The 22,368-nt window shown below is 42.2% G+C and overlaps 1 protein-coding gene across 1 annotated transcript in view; it reads right to left on the reverse strand.

Moving 5' to 3' along the window:
- Positions 1-14,417: 14,417 nt before the first annotated feature.
- Positions 14,418-22,368, reverse strand: part of ELL2 (elongation factor for RNA polymerase II 2) — a 77,016-nt gene continuing 69,065 nt past the window's right edge. The window contains exons 9-12 of the mRNA XM_003785990.3: positions 21,156-21,219; positions 17,498-17,669; positions 16,084-16,128; positions 14,418-15,985 (exon numbers count right to left, since the gene is read on the reverse strand). Of these exons, the coding sequence (XP_003786038.1) occupies positions 15,869-15,985; positions 16,084-16,128; positions 17,498-17,669; positions 21,156-21,219 (398 nt within the window). The 3' untranslated portion in view covers positions 14,418-15,868. The remainder of the gene's footprint in view (positions 15,986-16,083; positions 16,129-17,497; positions 17,670-21,155; positions 21,220-22,368) is intronic.

A 22,368-nucleotide genomic window follows, 5' to 3' on the forward strand; every position in this document is an offset into this window, starting at 1 on the left:
GAGGTAGGAGTTGAGACAATGGGCATTTTTGGAGCTATTCTTCACAGTTTTATAAGTCAACTTTTCTGAATACAGGTAGAGCAAGGAGTTTTTAGGGACAGAGAAACTTGCAGAAGTGCCAAATCTCTTTATTGCTTTTCTTCTTTTAAACATTATACCAAAGCTGTATATCTCTAATTTCCTAAAAGGTATTAGAAGTAGGTGGCAATAAATACTACCAAGTAATACGGTTACCAAAACAGAGATGAAATGACCCCTCTGTCTGTAGTTATGGAGTAAGTATACACCTGAAGTAAGGTAGTCAGTTACAGCTGAGCACAAAACTTAGTAGGCAGTTTCCCAGCAGGACAGCACAGTGGGCCTAATCTAAGGAAGTATCTAATTTCAGGTCACCAGGATAGAGACACTTTCCCCCTAGCATAAATCTCATAAGAAAACTTGTTACATGGTTTTATAAAACAAGGAGACAAAAAAGAGCTGCCGAGTGACTGTGCAGACACCCCACACCAGCAGTGTCCCCAGACTGCTGCTTCTCGCAGCCACCCTGGTTCCGATGCACATGGCCTGACGGGGGTGGGGGTGGGGGGAGCTACAGCCTGCACACACGGCATTGGGGGAGTCTGACCTAGGCACACCGTGGCCTCTCCTCCCTCTGGGAGAGCATATTGACATATTAAAAGTTGCAAAAACTCCCTCAGAAAAAGAAAACTGTCAGCTGTATTAAACCCAGCACTTAATAAATGTATAAGGCAAGAGCAATCTTTTTGGGGGATACCTATACCCATTCACTGGCGTTGATCTGGGAGATGCCAAAATCTTACCTAGGACCATGACCTTCACTTCTCACTGTTCATTGGCATCACCTGCGAAAATTTTCCACCCCCTCAGCCCCCCCACTCCAAGAGATTCTGATCACTTGGCCTGGATGGGGGCCTCGGGGATGGTATATTTATTTAGCCTCAGATCAGAATCGCCTGAAGGGCTTCATAAAGGGCTGATTGCTGGGCCCAGCCCACGAGTTTCAGACTGGAGGTGGGGTGGAGCAGGGTCTGAGAACTTGTGTTTCTAGCAGGTTCCCAGGGACATTGCTGTTGCTGCTGGTGCTGCTGCTGGTCAGAGGCTGCACTCTGAGAACCACTGCTTTGAGGAACAGTGGGTCAACAGGGTTGGCAGGCTCCCCTCGCTGAGTGGAAACGGCAGTTTTAGGGCTGACAATAATTCAGATGAAAGGTCTGACAGAGATGCAGGTTTCCCGAAGGGAGAGCTGCAGGTGGCAGGGATGCAAACAGCAGGACGGGATTTTGCACTGAGGGCACAGCAGTCTGGCTGGAAGGCAGGAGGAGGGGAGATCACGGGGCTGGACGAGAGCCCCAAGGGCTGTCAGCCATCTGTGTGATGGCCTCAGCTCTGGGGCCCGGTAGCAGAGAGGGCTTGCATTTTCATAGCAGGTTGAGGTGTTTGCCTCAGTAAGGCAGCCAGAGCAAGGACAGGGCAATGAACATGCTAAGTTCTGTATTCAGGGGTGTAGATTTACACCAGCACTCTTAAATTTCAAGGATGAAGAACAGGAGTGGGCTAGGAGGAGATCCTGCTGGGGGATCGGCAGCCCGTCTGACCCACCTCGGAAGGCAGGCCCACGCAGAGCCGTCACCTGCATTCTTGCCTAGTGCTGGGACCATGTGGCCCTTCTGGGTCTTTCCTCTTGGTGGCTTGTCCCATCTAACATTAAACATGGCTTAAAGGATCAATTCAGAACACTAGTGAAAATGTTCAGAGAAAGTAGAAAGTTAGTACGTTGCCAACTAAGAAAGCACTCGCTGCTCATTTGCTCCCCGTGAGGGCTCCTTCGCGCTTTCTCTGACCCCAGTGCGTTTCTCCAGCCGTCTGCTTCGTTTCCTGGTTGCCCACCAATGGCCGCTTCAGGTTTGCCTGGTGTGGACCATAGACGTCGTTTCTCTTCTCAGAGAGCTGCCTCTAGGGGACAGGCTCTCTATGGGGCTTCTACTTATAACACTGGGGCCTCCAGCAAAGCAGGCCAATCTTGGTTCTTGTGCACTCAGTAAGCACCAGCCTCAAACCACAGAGAGAGGAGGGCTCAGCAGTCACCTTTCCTCCCCTGCTGAAACTTTCCCAAGTGAAATCTCATGAACCAGTTTGAGGTCTGCTGGCCACTAAAATGCAATTTCTCTGTTTTAGAAACTTTCCTCAGAACACTGAATTCTGTGGTAGCACCTGAGAAGGCCACCAGATAAGAACCTCCAGTACAAAAAAAAAAATCCTCCTTCGATAGGGCACTAACCTGGAATGCCTGCCCTCAAGAGGGAGCCAGGACTGGGCTGCTGGGTAAAGGCAGACCAGCGACTGAGGGGACAAGCCCAGCAACAGAACAGCAAGGTCCTAAATGGCTTTTGTTAACGAGAAGCAATTTAGATAAACTCACAAGTGAGAGTGCCAGGGGCCTCCACCTCAGGCCTTCCACCACCTGCTCACCTTGTCCCCCTCTTCCCGCCCAACTAGTATTGCCTTCAGCTACTTCCCCACGGGGCCTTGCCCTCTTCCCTTACTGCTCTGGGTCCCCTGGCTCACATGCTCACTGATCTTACATTGGGCAGCACTTTCCACAGCTGGAATCAACCAGTGTAATTTACATTTGTCTTACATTCCCACCACCTAGCACAGAGCTCAGGGGCTCTGACTGAGGACCTCTCAAGCCTAGGAGACAGGTTCTCACTATGTCCCCCTCAGTAGAGTGCTGTGGGCTCACAGCTCACAGCTCACAGCAACCTCAAACTCTTGGGCATAAGTGATCCTCTTGTCTCAGCCTCCCAAGTAGCTGGGACTATGGGCACCTGCTGCAACGCCTGGCTAATTTTTGTTGTAGTTGTTGTTGTTTAGCAGGCCCAGGCGGGTTCGAACCCACCAGCCTGGGTGTTCATGGCTGGTGCCCTAGCAGCTGAGCTATGGGTGCTGCCCTGTTCCAGGGTTTCACACAAGACTCCTTGACAGCTTTGGCTGAAGTCGTCTCGCCATCTACTCTGACAATAGAAAGTCAGAGTCAGATCCCACATGCAGGACTTGCAGCGGGGCGATCAGATAAGTGACCTTGGCTTCCCTTAGCTTCTGGTTCCTCTGATATAAGGGGTAGAAGTGGAAAGTGGATGTTAAAAATCAGAGAAATTATATAGACAGCTGGTAAAGGACTCCCTTTGACCACAAGGCTAATGAGAGCAGCTTTATGAAGACCATTTAGAAAGCCTAATTTGTAACTCACAAGTCTGGTATGGGATTCATGCCTGATAATAAAGGTCTCAGCAGAGTCAAGCATGTGTCGGGAAGGCCCTGCACTCTCATGGTGCCAGGCCAGACACGCATCTGGGGGTGGGGGGGAGGGTGTGTAAAAGACCAGACATAATACCTCCACTATGAGTGTTGGCACCATCATTAAAAAGGGCGCCTGAATTGAGGGGCGTCAGTGTGGATTACTGGAGGCATCTGGGACTTGACTCCTCCACAAAGAAGAGCCAGAACAGTGAGGAGATAACCTCGCTTTGAAGTATCTACCTTGGGCCTGCAATCACATTGCTTCTGTCTTCTACAGCCAGCACCTGCATGTGCTCTGAGGGGCTTCAAGAGCAGATCTGCCTGGCCCAGCTTTGTTTCCCCTGAGCATGAAGTTCAGGGGCCTTAAAACTGCCCACAGCGAATCCACTGTTAGCACTGAAGTACTCCCGGGGCCTGAGGTTGGGTCCACCCAACCTGTTGCTACCAGCACAGCTAGCACCCACCAAGTGTCCCCTGCAGGCTTGACACTGGTCTGCCCGGCTCATCATAGCCACATCAACACCAGTATGAACCACTCAGGACCCAGAGGGTCATCCCACTACTGCTCCTGCCAGCACCAAACCCACTGCCTAGGGGCCCAAGAGCTTGCCCACTTGCCTGGCCCACTATTGCTATGCTGATATTTGGAGGCCCAAGAATTCAACTACGTAGCCCTGCCATCACTGGTGCCAGCGTTCGTTACCCTCAGGCCCACGGACAGGCACTTTCAGTCCACCACTGTCACCACTGGAGGCTGAGGGCTGGTTCACCTGGCACCCTTATTCCCAGAAAAACTTCACCACAGCTTCCATGAACAACTTCACCACTGAGTAAATTGTAGACAACAGTGACACTGTATAGCTGAATCAATCACACAGAGACCACACTACAGCATGTACCCAGAATCAAAGCCAGAGCGCCTCACCCAATCAAAACCATAAACACACCTTCAGAAAAAAGTCCTCCCTCATGAAAGAAAATTGAAGAAACTGAAAGTGTTACACCAGACATCAGTGCAAGGAGACAAGAAACATGAAAACAAGAAATATAAACCCCCCAAAGGCAGATGGTAATTCTGTGGCAACAGATTCTAATCCAAAAGAAATCATGAAGTTCTGGATAAATCAAAATAATGGTAATAAAGAAGCTCAGTGAGATGTAAGAGCATAGTGAAAAACAATACTAAGAAATCAGAAAAATCAATTCAGGAAATGATTGAGAAATTTATCAAAGTGACATCATAAAAAAGCAGCAAACGTAAATCCCGGAACTGAAGAATTCATCCAATGGAAGACAAAATACACGCGAAGAGTCAGCAAGACCAGACTAAGCACGCAAAAGAATTTCAGAACTTAAAGACAGGTCTTTTTAGATAATGTAGTCAGATAAAAATAAAGATAAAAGAATTAAAAAGAAGAACAAAGCCTATATGTCATATAGGACAGCATAAAGCCACTAAATGTTTGATTCTCACTGTTTCAGAAGACGAAGAGAAAATGACGAGGGTAGAAACCTATTTAACAAAGTAATAGCTGAAAACTTCCCAAAGGTAGCAAGAGATGACACAGCCAGATATAGAAATCTCAGATCTCCACAGAGACACCTGTGAAAGGCCTCTCTACACCACATTATAGTCAAGTGTCAAAGGTAAAAGACAAAGAGAATTTCAAAAACCACGAGAGAAAAGCATTTAGTTGCTTATAAGGGAACCCCCATGAGCTATCAGAAAATCTCAACAGAAACCTCACAAGCCAGGAAAGGATGGGATAACATATTCAAAGTGCTGAAAGAAAAAACAAATACCATCAAACTACACCATAGCCAGCAAAGTTACCCTTCATAAATGAAGAAATATGAGGTGTCCCAAAGTCACCATATATGGGAAAAAATGGAAAATTGTAGCTAAATGTACTTTTATTTACAAATTATTCATTACAATGTTTTACAAGGAGGTGGTCAACTTGTAAAAAATATTTTGTAAAGAAAGGTTCATTTAGCTAATTCTCCACTTTCCCCGTGTATGCTGACTTTTGGGATACCCTGTAAAGTCTTCCCAGAGGAGTATAAGTTGAGGGAGTTCATAATCCCTAGATTAGCTGTACGAGAAATGCTTAGGGGAACCCTACACCTGGAAGTGAAGGAGTGATATCTACCATCATGAAACCATATGAAAGTACAAAAACTCACTGGTAAAATAAAGAGGAGAAAGAACTTAAATGTGGCCACTATAGAAAACCACCAAACCACAGTGATAAACAATAAGAGATAAAGAAATGAGGAATATATAAAGCAAACAAAAACTTAATAAAATGACAGGAATAAGCCCTCACATATAAATAATAATCTTGACAGTACATGTGGCAGCTCCTAGCGTGCTGTGAGGCTGAGGCAGGAGGATTGCTTGAGCTTAGAAGTTTGAGACCAGCCTGAGCAAGAGGGAGACCCCTTCTGCACTAAAATTAGAAAAAGTAGCTAGGCATGTGGCATACACCTGTGGTCTCAGCCCTCGGGAGGCCGAGGCAGAAGGGTGGCTTGAGCCTTCCAGTTTATAGTTCTGTGAACTGCAATGACACCACTGCACTCTACCTAGGGCAACAGAGCGAGACTCTGAGACTCTGTGTCAAAAAAACATAATAATGATGCCAACCTTGAATGTAAACACATTAAGGGATCCACTTAAAAGATACAAACCGGCTGAATGAACAGCTTAACTATGTGCTGTGTACAAGAAACTCATTTCACCTGTAAAGACACATATAGACCGAAAATAAAGGGATGGAAGAAGATACTCCAGGCAAATGGAAACCGACAGGGACCAGGAGTAGCTCACATCAGATAAAATAGACTTTAAGTCAAGAACAGTAAAAAGAGACAAAGAAGGTCATTATATAGTAATAAAGGGATCAAATAAGTAAGAAGATATAACAATTCTAAACATATATTCACCCCAAAGCATCTAGATATATAAAGCAAATACTATTAGGTCTAAAGGGAGAGATAAACTTTACAGGGAAAAATAGCTGGGGACTTCAACACCCTACTCTCAGCATTAGACAAATCATCTAGACAGAAAATTAACACAGAAACATTGCATTGAAAGTGTGCTTTAGACCAAATAGATCTAACAGACATGTATAGAATGTTTTGTCCGATAGCTACAGAATACACATTCTTTTCATCAGCATGTGAACATTCTCTAGGATAGATCACATGTGAGGACACAAAATAGGTCTCAAAAAATAAAAATCATATTAAGTATTTTCTCAGAACACAATGGAATAAAATAAAACTAGAAATGAAAAACAAAGGAAACTTTAAAAAAAGAGAAACTTGAGAAACTGTATAAATAAATGAAAATTAAACAGCATGGTCCTGAATGACTAACTGGGTCAAGGAAGAAGTTAACATGGATATAAAAAATTTCTTGAAACAAATGAAAATTAAAACACAACATACCAAAACCTATAGGATGCAGCAAAAGCAGAGCTAAAAAGGAAGCTCATAGCGACAGATGCCCTCGTGAAGACCGAAAGATTCCCAGCAAACCTAAAGCGGGCCTGAGCTGGAAGAGAGAAACTGTAATGCGAAATGCATTCCAGAATCTTGACTATTATACTACTGGACTTGTAAGTTACTCAAATGAGACCCATGTTAAGTATGACCATAGGACTAGCTGTCCCAGAGGAATTCTGCCAGAAATGTCATCTCTGAAGGCAAACAGCCCCCAAAATGGGTTTGTAAAGGCCCATGTGAGGACAGTGTTGCTTCTGTGATTGCTCTGCCCAATTTCTCTTATTCAGATGTGACAATCATTATTTAATCTTCACATAACCATGGTACTCAAGCATCCTGGCTGATCACAGGTGATGGAAGGAAGGTCCAGGGGTTTAGGCAAATTTCTTTCAGTCACAGGTTGGTAAATCCCAGTTCTAGGACCCAGACGTAGGGAGGATTTAACGTGTTTCCCTTCTTCCCTCTCAATACTACAAAACATTTTCAGTTTTACCTTTTTTTTTTTTTTTTGTAGAGACAGAATCTCACTTTATTACCCTTGGTAGAGTACCATGGCATCATACAGCCCTCACCAACCTCCAACTCCTGGGCTTAGGCGATTTTCTTGCCTCAGCTTCCTGAGTAGCTGGGACTACAGGCACAGGCCACAATGTCCAGCTATTTTTTTTATTGTTGTTGTTGCAGTCTGGCCAGGGCCAGGTTCGAACCCACCAGCCTCAGTATATGGGGCCAGCACCCTACCCACTGAGCCATAGGTGCTGCCCCAGTTTTACTTTCCAATTTTTTTTTTTTTTTTTTGAGACAGAGTCTCACTATGTTGCCCTCAGTAGAGTGCTGAGGCATCACAGCTCACAGCAACCTCAAACTCTTGGGCGTTAGTGATTCTCTTGCCATCACCTCCCAAGTAGCTGGGACTTCAGGTGCATGCCACAATGCTCGGCTATTTTTCTTGTTGTTTTTGTCATTGTTGTTTTAGCAGGCCTGGGCCAGGTTCAAACCCACTAGCCCCAGTGCATGTGGCTCGTGCCCTAACCACTGAGCTATGGGCACTGAGCCAACTTCTCAAATTTTTCATGTACTGCTTTTAGGTCCCTCTTTCTAAACTGGCCTTATCATCATGAATAAGCTACATCATGTTCAGCCAAAGATAAGGCAAAAATGGAGAGAACTGTGTGTTCACAGAAGGGAGGAGCCAGGCTAGTTTATCTAGGCAGAAGTAGGGAGCTGAGAGAAGGGAGAAGCAGGTGGGTGGTGGTAATTGGTGACCAAAGTGATGAAGATTTGTCAACAGGGGCAGAGAGAGAGGAAGGAGGGTGAGGGGGATGGAAAGGTGGCTTTGCCCACAGTCCCTAGTGTCCCCTTACGGCTGTTCTCAGCTGCAGAGCTCTGTAGCTCAGGTGTCTGGGAGAGCCCTGGAGACCCTCTTGGCACTCCTTTGACAAGGTGGCTCTAAGCAAACTCTCTCCTTGGGAGGGGAAGGGAAAGCTTACAGGTGCGAGAGGGAATCATTTTCACAGCAGCCTTTTATCCAAAGCAGTTGACTTGTACTAGACAATCCCCTCTAGTAACTAGGTGGCTCCTGGACAAAATGGCTCTTAAAATTCTCCTCTATAAAAACAGCTGGAAAAGAGAATTGAGAGACTATTCAAAGTTAAGCTCAAGTTTGGGACAAATGCAGCAGCACTGTGTCTAAGTTAGTGGTTATCTGAGATGCTAAAAGAAGATAATATGGTACTTGAAAACATTCACAGAAAAAACCATAATTTCTTAGAGAAATCAGGAGCAGAGACTTTTAAAATTGTCCTAGGGTTGAGTTTATTTACCATGGGAGTTCAGTCACTAAGGCTGTTCAGTTCTGGATAGCAGCTTTGTTAGGTATATTGCTTCAAAAATTTCAGATCAAAATAAAAGATGTAAAGAAATAATTTAAAGATATAAAATAAAAATACTATTATATTTTTTATATTATAAAAATATATATATTTAGTATAAAAATACTAAAAAATACATAGAAAACTTAACTGGCTGGGTTTGTTGGCTCATGCCTGTAATCATGGAAGTTTGGGAGGGTGAGACAAGAGGCTCACTGGATCTCAGGAGCTGGAGACCAGCCCAAGCAGCAGAGTGAGACCCTGTCTCTGCAGAAAAAGAGAGAAATTAGCTGGATGTGGTGGCAAGCACCTGTAGCCCCAACTAACCAGGAGGCTGAGGCAGGAGGATCACTGGAGACCAGGAGCTTCAAGTTGCAGTGAGCTACAGTGATGTCACAGCACTCTAGCCTGGGTGACAGAGTGTTATTCTATCTCTAAAAAAAAATGCTACTGGGTGAATCTGGGGTGAAAAAAGCTGACTAGATGCCTGGCACCTCTTACCACGAGTTAGCACAACTCTGGAGGTCCCTGCTATCCTACCCATGGAAGGGACACAGGATAAAGGGAGGGCTTTGTGAACTTTCCTGAAGTCTGTGGCTTGTGAGAGGCAGAGAGGGATTAAGCCGGCTGTCCTGCTTGACTCCCTACACTGAATTGCTGTGCCATAGCTGGTGTTGTGTCATCTCGCCACTCACTCCCTGTCTCTACTATTTTCCAGTAGCGACTCTGGGTTATTCTCATCCCTCCCTAGGAAGAGTGTGTAAGCTCCTGGAGTGTCGTCCTGCTCCGCCGTGTGCTGGCATGAGACACCCTCATTTCATCATCTATGAAACGTCCTGCTGCTCTGCACACTCTGGATGGGCTGTGTTACCTCCATCTTTGCCGATCCTCAGAATGTGCCCCACGCCGAGGGACACCGTGTGAGGCATGCAGTAAACGTCCACAGAAACCCATGCGGGGTCTGAAGCATGTCAGGGTACAGGTGCTGTAATGAAGATAGATACGTGATGCACCTTCTGCACCAGTTTTAGGAAGCTCTCTTCTACCACGTCCTTGTGAAGTGACAAAAAGCTATGGGAAAGAACGTGTATTAGGAAACAAATTGGAACTTGCCTATCTGTTAATGCAAGCAATAAAAGTAACTTTGAAAGCCACTTCATTTCATATTCCAAATCCTTACAGACTGCTGATGTTCAAATTCCACAGGGAGCTACAGGTAAGAATGCTAATATTGGAAAGAAATGTTCTTTTTGAAGATTTCCAGTTTGTTAAGCATTGGAAAAAGGACTCCCAAAGTCAAGTGGCTCTGCCATGGGCTCCAGTCTACCATCATGAATTCCTAAATCACAACTTTGGAGAGATAAAGGGGCAAAGGGATGTAGTGAAATGAGGAGAGGGTTGAGCAGAGCCAACTTGGCATGTGAAGCTTGGGGGCAGGAGAGCCTGCAGGCTGGCCTGTACGACTGGTGTCCTGAGTGGGAGGTGCAGGCGGAGACTGGAGAGGCAGATCGCACTGCCACACACACCGCAACAGAGTTCTTCAAGCATGTTGGGAATGTACAAAAGACAGGAAGGCGGTCAGCTATGCTTCTAGAAGCCCAGCCCTAGAACTCAGTCATGATGGCTAATAGTGTGGGTTCATCTTCAGGAGACACTTTCCTACACTGCACAGACCTGGGTATGGAGTTCTTACCATCCATCTGCAAATGTCTGTGTTGTACCAACTACCTGATTACAGTGAGAAAAACCAGCCTGCCTGGTCAGTGGAATCAGGCAGGCAGGAGTTGAAAATGATATATCTCCACAATCACACACAGCAGAATCGGACCCCCAGCTTGAGAATTAAGCAATCTTAGAACACCAGAGGCTGCTTCTGCCACTGCCAGCCTCCCATCCCAATCTCAGAAAGGCCAAACCAGCAAACCAGGTATGTGGGCACATAGATTCAATAAAACGAGCCTCAAACACACCACCTTGGAATCTCTTGCCTGATTTCACCTCCTCTGCCATCAGGCAAAATGAATTTCATTCTCACCTGGAAAATAATGCCTCAACCAACACTCCCTATTTATTGCTCTGGGCACATAATCTGTAATTTAGAGACCTATTTTTTCATGAAACTCCCAAATGCTTTAAAAGCAATAATAGACCCTTTCCCACACCAGTAAGGAGACATATTTTCACTTTTCAGCTGAGGACAGGACTCACACCAACAGGTACGTGGACTGTCCAAGGTCTCCCCCAGGGGAGGTCTCCCAACACAGTGACAACAGAGTGGTGACAATAGGCAGGACCTCCTGCTGCTCAGGCTCTGCATTACACTGGCAGAGGCACTGCGGGCACCAGTTGAAGCTTTTTTTTCCTTTTATATTATCTCTTCAGGCCAGGCAGCAGCTCACGCCTGTGATCCCAGGCACTGTGGGAAGCTGAGTTTGAGAGTTTGAGACCAGCCTGAGCAAGAGCAAGACTCCCATCTCTCCTAAAAATGAAAAACTGAGGCAAGAGCATGGGTGACAAAGTGTGAGACTATGTTTCCAAAAAAAAAAAAAAAAAAAAAAAAGATTTAATAGAAATTGCAGGTTAAGGATTCGGTTAGGAAAATGTCCTTATGTCTCATTCAGATGGAATCTGTTCCTGAGATAGCCTTTTACTAGGAGAAAATGACAGGGTTACAAGGCCATGCCCCTTCTCCTACCGCCATCTGCACTGTCCACTTTCAAATACCATACACTCAAAAGTAAAGGAGCAGAGGAGGAACCACCTTTCCTCAAAAGGAATTTGGGTTTGCTTTAAATATATTCTGTCATGGCTGACAAGCCAACTCACTGAGAATAATTTACCAGCACCATCTTGACCCACATATTCAAGATTCTTTGGAGTCATAAGTGTGGTGCCACTAAAATCATCACTTTGGGAAGAGAAGTCTCATCCTGTATAAACCAGGGGGGCAGCGTGAGGGGGTGCAGAGCACAGGTGCTGGGGTCTGGCTTCCTGGGCCCTGCCATCTCGGAGCTGTACAACGTGCAAGTCTCTTCTCTCTGCCTCACCTGTGCAGATAACAGGTGCTGAGGAAACATGGGACAGTGCATGCAAAAAATTGTGTCACAAGTACAACCCCCCACCCCTCTCCAATGCTAAGTATGATTATTGTTCCCCTGGCAGACATGGCCTCCAGGGGGCATGTCTTACACTAATACAACAGGCAGGTTCCAGGGAACATACTTGGTTCACTTCCTGGAGTCACCAAGTAATATCTCTGTCCCAGGAGACACTTGGTCATGGGGCTATTTTTTGCCTTTTAAAACAAAGTTAAGAGCTTTGAAATGATAAAAAGGAAAAACAGGTACCAGAATTGCAATGTTAACATTTTTATTGAACTGAAGTTGGTGAACAACATGGGCCACCACAGCTGAGCTCAGTGACAACCAAAGAGCCCCTATGAGATTTTACCTTTGAGAGTTCTAGGATGATTTGGGTGGGACAGCTGAGAAACAGCACATATATATATAAATATATATATACACACACACACATATGTATATGTATATATGTGTTTTAACACTTCAAAATAATTTGAAATGAGCCTCACAGCTTTGTTCAATTTTCAGGTTACAAATAATGTTGACATTGATGACATCTTTTGTGGCCATCATTTAGTAGTGCTGGTCAATATCTTGTCTCAAAATCTTCCTCTCAAAGGGCAGGCTACAATTTTTTTTTTTTAATTGAATGGTGGCAGGCTACATTTTTTTCCTCATCCAGTACACATGCAAAAAGATTTAGTAACACTTGGGTGAGTAATAAACTATAGAACTTCAAAAGTAGTAAAGGCATATACCAAGCATATGTGACTGGACACTCATAATGCTGGAAAGAAAAAGAATTGGTTCAAGAGTTTCAGCCAAAATCCAGAAGCCAAGTGTGCAGTGACGGGGAGCGGAAGGCTCCGAACAGTGTCTGAACTGATGGGCCATTTAAGCGTAAACCCCATGTCAGGAACTTGCTTCTAACAGGCAAGCATGCATTGGTTTTGCATGATACGGTTAAACACTTTAAGGGAAAAGAAAACCCCTACAAAGATTATAAGATCAATCAGAGAGGAAAGAAAATACTGAATTTTCATAATCATTGCATGGAATACAAACTGACTATACCAGTTACTTTTGTGACAGCAGGTCTTAAATATCCTTTACTACGTACAGAGCTTAGAGTTAACTTTCAATTGTTCCGAAGGAAATAAATAAGGCAAGAGTTGAAATATCCACTTTTTAAAAAAGTACACATTGAGTTAATACTTTTTTAGTTTATTTTAAATCAATAGCTCATTCATTCTGGAGTTAAGGGTATCATTAAAAATCTTGATTCAAGAGTCCTTCAAATTATTTTAGATGAAATGTGATCAAAGAACAACACAACTCATTCTCCAATCTTGAAAATTTGTATACCTACTGTTCTTCCAAAAACCAAAAAAAAATCTATGCAACCACCATTCCTATAGCAATCATTTGCAAGAATGTAAAAATCTTGCAGTAGGGGATGAAAAATATGATTATTTGAATGGGTTCATGTCCACCTTCAAAAAATATACAACCTTGGGTAAAAGTAGATTCAGAGATTTATAACTGTCAAATTTGCAATAGACAGATATACATTTTGTAAGATCTGTCTAACATCTACAAAAAGATCTAAATTGGGCAGTGCCTGTGGCTCAAAGGAGTAGGGCACTGACCCCCATATACCAGAGGTGGTGGATTCAAACCCAGCCCTGGCCAAAAACTGCCAAAAAAAAAAAAAAATCTAAATTAAGGCTTTTACTGGTATGAGGTTAAGTCTAAGGGAATTCAGTGCAGGACTCCACTAAGCATCTCCAGCTTCCACTTCTACCCAACTCATCAACCAGAAGATGTGCTGATGTGGGGCTGGGTTAGCCAACTGGGAGGCTTGCTTGTATATAGGTTCTGACATAAGGGTTGGCAGTGAAACAACTGACCACCTCAGATGTGATTCGTACCTGCTGACAGCAATGGGCTTAAAAAAAAGGGCAACAGTTGACTTTCAATCTAAAATTTAAGATTTGGAGACCCAAAAGTTTAGCTAAGGCAGTGGTTCTCATACTTGTTTGTAAAGGTCACTGTAGGAAACCTGTGAAATTCAGATAGCTGGGGGAGCCCCTTCCAGACAGTCTGATTTGAGTGATGCAAGTGGTCCAAGCACCTGGCTTTTGAGAAACATTGCTCGCAGCAAGCAGCAGTACCTAATCTTTGATTAGAAGGGCAAGATATGTAAGGAATAAGTCATTACCTATAGAAATATCCCCTCAGGAGACTTTACCATAATAATATGAGGACCAAATTTAACCCTGGTTAAGTTTCCTTTTCTTTTTTCAACTGAAAGGTTGAAAGAAATTAACATTTAATGATTGTACCAATTATGAGGGAAAAGAAAGAGCACCAGGGATCTCACTGCTGAAACAAGCAGAACTCCCTAGGAGGTCCCTGTGATATACAATGCTGCAGTGCAAAAGGGTCTTGTTTCCTACTTTGCATGATCTGCATACTTGTGTGTACTTTTAATGTAGTATCTTATCTTTCCAGTTAATGTTTAAGAAAAACTTCTCGGAGAAAAGTTGATCGACATGTTCTCTCATGTTTTCTAGATACCAAAATTTTCTGGTTGACAGTGATACACAACAATACTATTTATTCGTTTTTGTGGATGCTCAAGACAAATATCTTTATTAAAGACACGACCAAAATTTTGGCAAACATTTCAAAACAGATTTGTAAACATAATGCTTCCCTTTTCAACTGGCAGCACTTTGAAAAGACAATACAATAAGACAACACGACTTGAATCAACATTAGTTTAAGATCCTTATCTTTTTGACCATATAACTTATGTTCCCACATGATAAAACAAGTGATAGTGTAAATCAACGCCAACAGATAAACTCCATGAAATGAAAGTTTGTGCTGTTTGATGAATCACAGTATGTTATGTTAAATATATCCACTCTTCTTTATATTCCTGGTGCCCAGGAAGAAAAAAAATCTTTAAATATACATCTCATGTAGGTAATAGCTCTTTGCATATCTCTCTTCAAAAAATACTTTATAGCAGTATATAAATAGGTTACCTACACATTTAATTTTATAATTTTGTCCCAAAACTATAGATCTGTTTCATTTTCATAACATATTAATTTTTTCCCAACATTAATAAAGCTGACAAATAGTTGAAATGGAAATGCTTTTGTCTTCCACAAAAGTAGCAGTTTGACAGAAAAAAAAAACACCCTACAGTAACACTCGTCAGTTGTTTGACCTGAGCGTTTGGCCTACTGAGAGTAGCAGCTTTTCTCCTCCACACACACTCACGTCCACACCACCTCTGCACGCACACAGGCTGAGCACACTTCCAGACGCTGGTAGGCCACAGTATGCTTCCCACTGCACTACCCAAGTGGGAAGCAGTGTAGCTAAGGATTAACCACACTATGTACATAACTAGCAAACACCTTAAGGCAACCATTGCAATGGGGGGTTAACTTGCAGGGTGGATTTAATGGTCTAGACTGAGCCAGTCTGTAAATACATATGTGTATGTAACTCTGTACACAAATACATACTCAGATACCTTTCTGTTTTTTAACCCTCCAAGACAATGTTTTAATTTTTTTTTGTATTTTGTGCAAATTTCTAAATATTCTACCATTTAAGGCAAAGAGTTCGCATTAAGAAAGGTCAGAAAAGAGGCTTATGTTCATCCAAAAGCATTTCACCTTGCATGTTACTTTTTTTTAAACACACAATTTTTAAGTGTGAACAATGGATCCCCAATATCTAAAAAATCATTTATAATGACAAACACAACTTTTTGAGGAAAAACAACTGATTTGAAGTATAAACATTGGATCCCTATACCTAAAAATTATTTTCTATTAACAAACACAAGTCTTGAGGGGAGAAAAAGGACCAGAAAAAGCAGCTTTGAAATGTAGGGAAGCAAAGTAAAATGGAAAAGAAAAAAAAAGGAACTCAAGTTTACTAATACTGAAACTTTTAACAGGCAAAGTTTCATCTTTTTAGAATCCAGGGTAACTCATTTGGAATTTTAAATAAATAAGTTTAAGTTTATTCACATCTTCTGGTTCCAGCAGAGCTCTAGTGCCACAACCCTGCTTGCTGTTGGTCAAATTCACCTATTAGTCTTTTGATGTGAGCCAGCTTGTTATGAAGATATTCGCATCTGTACTTTTCTTCGTGGTAATTGGGACTAGACTGCAGATGAAAAGAAAAAAAAACAGCAAGGAATCAGGTTGCACAATTTATAACCCTTCTCAGCAACAGGTTAGAAAACCAACGGTGATAATGTCTACCTGTTTGATCTTCTTATATTCCTGTAAGACTTCTTCATGAACATTCTACAAAATCAAAAATTAGAAATCAAGAGAGAACAATTTTTTTGGGGGGGGCAAAACAAACAGCAAATATGCATTCAGCAAGGGTCTAAGAAATATGGATGGTAGGAATGTAACTTACAACAATCTTTTTATGGAAGGCAATTTGGCAATAGCTATCAAAATAGCAAATGCAAAACTGACTTAGCAATTCTGCTTATCCTACAGATAGACTTGCCCCTGAGTGAAATTAGCATACACAAGGTTATTCACTGCAGCACTGTTTTTGTAGCAAAAGACAGTACGCAAAGCCTACTTTTCCATCAATCTGTACAAAGGATTCTGAGTGGCCACTAAAAAATGGGGACGTACTTTATGTACTAGGTGATATAAAAAAATTCTCTAAGATACATTATATTCTTTGGTGAAAAAAGAAAGTGCAGAACAATATGGACAGTTTGATACTATGTGTTTAAAAGGGAGAAATAGAATAGTATTATATCCTAAGAATTTAATTACTTTTAAGAGGCTCATTTCTTCCCATTTTGATGAAGACAGGATAACCAGTAACTTATCATTACCAATAATCACACCTATTAGATTTGATTAAAGATGGTAGGTATGTGAATTGACTTGTATAAATACAGACATACATTTCATACACACAATATCACATAAGCACACTTCAGTAAGGTGTAGTCACCAACAATTGTCTTGGGGACAGTGGGGAGGTCAGGTGGCAGCAAAACTAGCTGGCTAGCACTGTGCACCAAGCAGCAGGCACGGATGTGAGCCATTTACAGAGGCTTACTTCCATTTACTCTTCACACAGACCCTGTGACTCTCCTATCTTACAGATGGGGAATCTGAGGCAAAGTGGAATCAAGTAACTTGCCCAAGGACCAAGCTTTTTCATGTAAACTCCAAACCTCTGTGAGACTAAGCCCCCTTTACATCCTATGTCTTCATCTTCCCTATTCTATTAGACTGGGGTGTCTTTAAAATCAAAATTCAAAAACATTTTACCTGGAAACAGTAGTTTTGGGGTACAGCACCAATCCTAGTCACTAAAGTCTTAAATCAAATATTTAAATGAACCTCAAGATTCAACTTTTTCCTCTCTAGCAGTGCGTGGCATTTTTATCAATATATTATTTTATATAGTGGCACAACATTATTTTCCACTGGTGGAAATACAGGCTTACAGTGTTAATCTACTTTCAAGAGCTATTTCAAATACTTAGTTTCCTTAAAGCAGCAGCGAGGCTGGACCGCCCAGAGGACTTGCTGTAAAGGCCAGTGGGATGAGTGGGATTGGGGAGGGCAGGGAGAGAAAGAAGGCAAAATACAGTGGCAGAAACAAGTCAATCCATCTAGGAGCAAATCCATTCACCTGATACTCTTTTGACCCCGGAGAGAGGCGCTTTCTCTGTGCATCTAGTTTGATGAATCTCCTAGCTACAGTCTCCATCCTGGCATGCAGAGCTCTGTACTCATCATACTCAGCATTGAAGTCATCCTTATAGTTCTGGCGTTGCTCGTAAGAGACGATAGCAATGTATTTTCTAACAAGAAAGAAAAAGAAAAAAGATAAATGGGGCATAATTATACAACAAACACGATTGCACAAATCTGAGATTTAAACCAAATATTTAGACATTTTTATTACTTAAGTTTTTAATTTTTATTATTATAAATACCTAATAGTTGTATATATTTAATGCCCTTAGTAAAAAATAACCCTAACATTTAAAAATTATACCCATGCACATATCACTAGTATTTAACGATGCTTTGCCACTGGTTTGCTGCTAGGTCCCTCCTTCAAACACCACACCTTTCAGGTGAAGTAGCAGATAGCACAGCTTAAGAGCTTCAATAAAGGAGAGTAAATGTGATAAAATCTGGTAGAAATGGAATTAAAGTGCAACTAGTGAACCTTTCTTTATCCAAAAGCTACTGCACCGATGGCAGAGGCCAGCCCATCTGTTACGAGTGGTACCGAGACAGAAGGATTGGACAGGCTGTGTGAAGCCGGGAAGCTGTGTGCCGCCCCTCAGGTCTGACGTCCAGGCGCTCTCCGGACTGCTCTTTATGAAAGGCTGACTTGGCCCTTCACGGGTGCTACCAGCAGAACTCTTCAACCAGGCGCCTCAGGCTTGTTCCCTCTATCCCCTTCCTCGTATTTATGATTTGAATTGTCTGCCACTTTTGAAAATGAGAGACAGACCTAAAGGTATAGTTCCCTAGTTCTTCTCAAACACTTAAAATGTCACACTGCACTGAGCAGAATGCCAGTGTTGTATTGTTAGTCTAATTTACATTTTTTAAAAAATACCACGAATTACCACGAATGTATATTTTACTTCAGAGTGTGAATACCCCTGGGGTCCTGGTAAAGGGAAGGCCATTTGTCTCTCTAGAGTGCCAGTTTATTCAACACTAAGTAAGGTAAAATAGCATTTTAACATTAAAACAAACTCAGTGGTATTGTTTGTGGATCCAGGAATTGTCTGGTTCTTTGCACTATGTGCTCCTGCCATAAAGTCCAAAATCCCCTTGACTTTTTGTATTAGAAATTGAGATTTCAAAGCAATCTCAGGCAGGCGACAGGAGCTTCAGGATGTTCCCTGGGGGTGTACTTATATTCTCAAGTGTGCTAAAATCTTAGAGTTAAGTCCTCTGCAAATGGTTTTACATAATCTTGTCAGTTTTATTTAAATTGCTATGTCACAGATGCCTAGTAGGAAATGTGAGAAAAGAGATGCAGTTAGCAAACTTAGTGTTCTCATTAATATTTTTATTCACGCTGAGTTACAGCAGTATGGAATTTAATTTTCTAAGTGTAACTGAGACTGTGACAGTATGCAGATGTACAGCTGCCCTCCTGGTATCTTAGCTGTAAAAAGAATGCCACTAGCTAGACTATGAAGCTGTCCTTCCCAGACACGGATTGTCTTGACTGCACAACAGAAGGAGTCTTGGGGGGTCAAAGAGGTCCCTGGATAAGCATGTATCAACAAAATGGCTATCTACGCCAATCTTGGAACTCAGACTTAATCTATTATATACTCATCTCACATTCTCAAAATCACACCCTCAGTATTTTATGTAATAATTTCCTCAGGAAAAAATAACAAATTGGCTAACAATTGTATAGCTATTATATTAGAGGCTACTTGGTTCTACTGGCATTTTAATGAAAAGCATTTCACAATTTTAACAAAAAATTGTTACAGCTCTTTATGGTTGGTTCTTGATGCAGTAATGGGAAAACAATTTAAGCCATTTGGATACCTCACACCTATAAGTAACAAAATTGGCCTCATATAAAAATTAGAAATGCTGGAGTTAAGTATGAAGTATTTGAATTCGGATCATCCTAATCATTCCTTTTGGTTTTCTCAGGAGGCAATTTAATTTCTGTATTTTTGGCAATTTTTCTGAATTTCTGGTTCTCACAATTTTTAGAAAATTTGCTATACTTACATAAGTCTTAATTTTGGTTAAAAAATTGCTTTTGCTTAAATAAATCAAGCCAACAATCACATTGCACTAGAAACAGGATAAACATACACAGAGGCACTCAGGCATACCCAGCAATCCTCCTTAGATTAGTAACCTAATAAAACCCTTTTAGGGCGGTGCCTGTGGCTCAAGGGAGTAGGGCACCGGCCCCATATACCAGAGGTGGTGGGTTCAAACCCAGCTCCAGCCAAAAACTGCAAAAAAAAACCCCTTTTAAATACAGAAATTAACTAATTAACTTGGCAAATCACAGTAACAGCTTCAACTTCATGGGGAAACTTTGGCATTATTCTTTAGTCTCTCTACCGGATTCTGTCATGTTCACCAAGTGTATGTAATTATATTATAAGAAAGAGGAATCCAAAATCTATCACAAAGTAGTGCCAGCACTATAATGGTGGTTGTTAGTTGAGGGGGGCGACTTTCAGAAGTGTTTTGTAGCTGGAGGGGTGGACCCCTCAGCTGCGGAGCCAGTGGTAGTCCTGGTAGCCTGGCTGCCCAAGTCGATGGCAGCCACCTTTCAAGCCCCCCCAACTCTAAAATCATATACACGAACGACCCTGGATGAAAGAGTACATAGCACGGTTTTCTGGATGGTTTCAGGCTGTATCCTTCCCCCAAAGTATAGCTTTCACACTACCATTAAGAAGTGGCATGTTTTAAATCTAAAACTTCTCTACTCTGGGAATGAGCAGAGGTAAACAGCACTACTTAACTTTGTCCACCTCCAGATGCTACTAATAGGGGACAACGAAGTCCCCACAGCCCAGCTCCCACTGTTCATTCCACAGTCTCATTATTTTGCATATTGGATCATTTTCAAAACTATCTGCACTCAGATCTGTCTGTTCCATCACTCTCAATTTTTCTAGGCTCTTGCAACTTAATTTCATTTTCTTCTTACAGAAGCCTTTTATTCTCTAAAAAAGCTAGAATTATGTGTCTAAGTTTTAATTTCTGTGATAACCAGTTACAAAAATGTCCCCAGTTTAGTATTTAGCTGCTTGTTGTCATAATAAGCAAAACATTATAACCAGTGCTAAAGTAAATGATCCTATTTCACTAGTCTCTCCTCTGAAAATTAATTTGAAGGCAGAACTTCATTTAAATACAAAACCAATTTCTCTCTGCTTTGTATTACTAAGTGCAGTGGTCCAAGCACTCTGTCAGTAATAAATGGCCCCTCAAGGGGGCTAAGGAGATAACTGTGCATTGATAGATAGCCTGTCAGTCTTCAAGAGTCAGATCCCTGAAATCATCCATAATCAAATGCTTCCCTGGCCCTGGAACAAAGGACAGACTCGTCTAGACTCAAAGGCCTGAGTACACAGCTCAGAGCAGGGGTGGCAGGACCTATACACGCAGCAAGGATGGTTTGGCAAGCCTTGGGAAACACTGAGAAATGGGGTGGGGCTCCAGGTTGCTCTATCTGGAACTTCTTACTGGTTTGTAAATTATGGAGAAAAAGTCCATGAACTTTCTAAAATTAAACAGCTCTCTCCATTGGTAGACATAGAACTTACATCAAATAATCTGGGAGTTGAATTGTTGACGGTTCCGTGGAGGCAATGCAGCCCTCTTTAACTCCTGGGGAAGAAAATTCAAAGCGTTCATCACCCAGTAAAGTTATCAAATGCCTATGATTGTGAAGTAGATTAGAAACATCTGGAACACTTTTCTTAAATTCTATTTTCCCATCTCAATAAGCAACAGTGAGTAAGGAATACAATTGCACATGAACAATACAGGCCCTCTGACCAGCGCCAGCAGAACCAACGCCAGGCATTGAAAGCGCCTGCCTACTGCAGTGTCTGCACAATGAAGAAATTCCATCTTAACCCAAGGTCAGTCTTCTATTCTTTCAACAATAGTTGTGGCATCTTCCCAGCAATTCAAAGACTGTGGTGGCAGATGCAGCCAGACAATGGGAGATACAAATTTTACATCAACATCTACTTTTCATGAGATTCAAATAAGGCAAATGAGACAGTAAAGTCAGGTTGCAGGCTGCTGTGCTCACTGCACTTTCAGCGCCTCTGTTTTCTGTATGCAGATGGTAGATGGGGCTAGGAAGTTTTCCCATTGGTTTAAGGTAATTTAAAATAAGGTATTATTGAATGTTGATTTATACTCTTCTAATTTCTAGCTCTCATAATACTAAGTAGATTTTATTCCCTCCTTGGGTCAAAAAAAGTGCTAGTCACTTAGGCTATACTGTGAAAGCATGTAAATTCCTCAGTATTCCACTTGCTTAAATGGACCATTCCAGAAGCTATGTTTAGACCTTTTAGTAGTGTAATTTTTTATCATTCACAGTAGTTAAGATAACAACTCAAATCCTAACCATATCTGCTGGGGAACATATAAACTTGAATATTTGCTCATTTGCCAGTTTACTGCTTTAAAGGATAAAGTGCCCTAAACAAATGATTTCGATTCTGTAGAAACACTGTTCACTGTGTCTGTTTCATTCAGCCTTCGGTAACAGGCCTTTTACAAAAGCCTGAGCTTAAAGGAAAAGGTGTCAAGTACAGGTCAACTGGATTCCCCACTGCCACAGACACCAGATAAATGCCAAAAGATGCAGGGAGGTAGGTTTGGAATAGTCCCAGTTGGCTCTGAAAGGTACTATGCTCAGTGAAGGACTCAGAGAGACCAGACCAGGTCTGCTTCTCCATGTCTCCAACTCTGAGAACCTCAAATCTCTGCTGCTTGTCTCAACTGCTGGAACCTAGT

This window comes from Otolemur garnettii, unplaced genomic scaffold (assembly GCF_000181295.1).
Source record: "Otolemur garnettii isolate 467f Iridium unplaced genomic scaffold, OtoGar3 scaffold00017, whole genome shotgun sequence".
NCBI classification, from domain to species: Eukaryota; Metazoa; Chordata; class Mammalia; order Primates; family Galagidae; genus Otolemur; species Otolemur garnettii.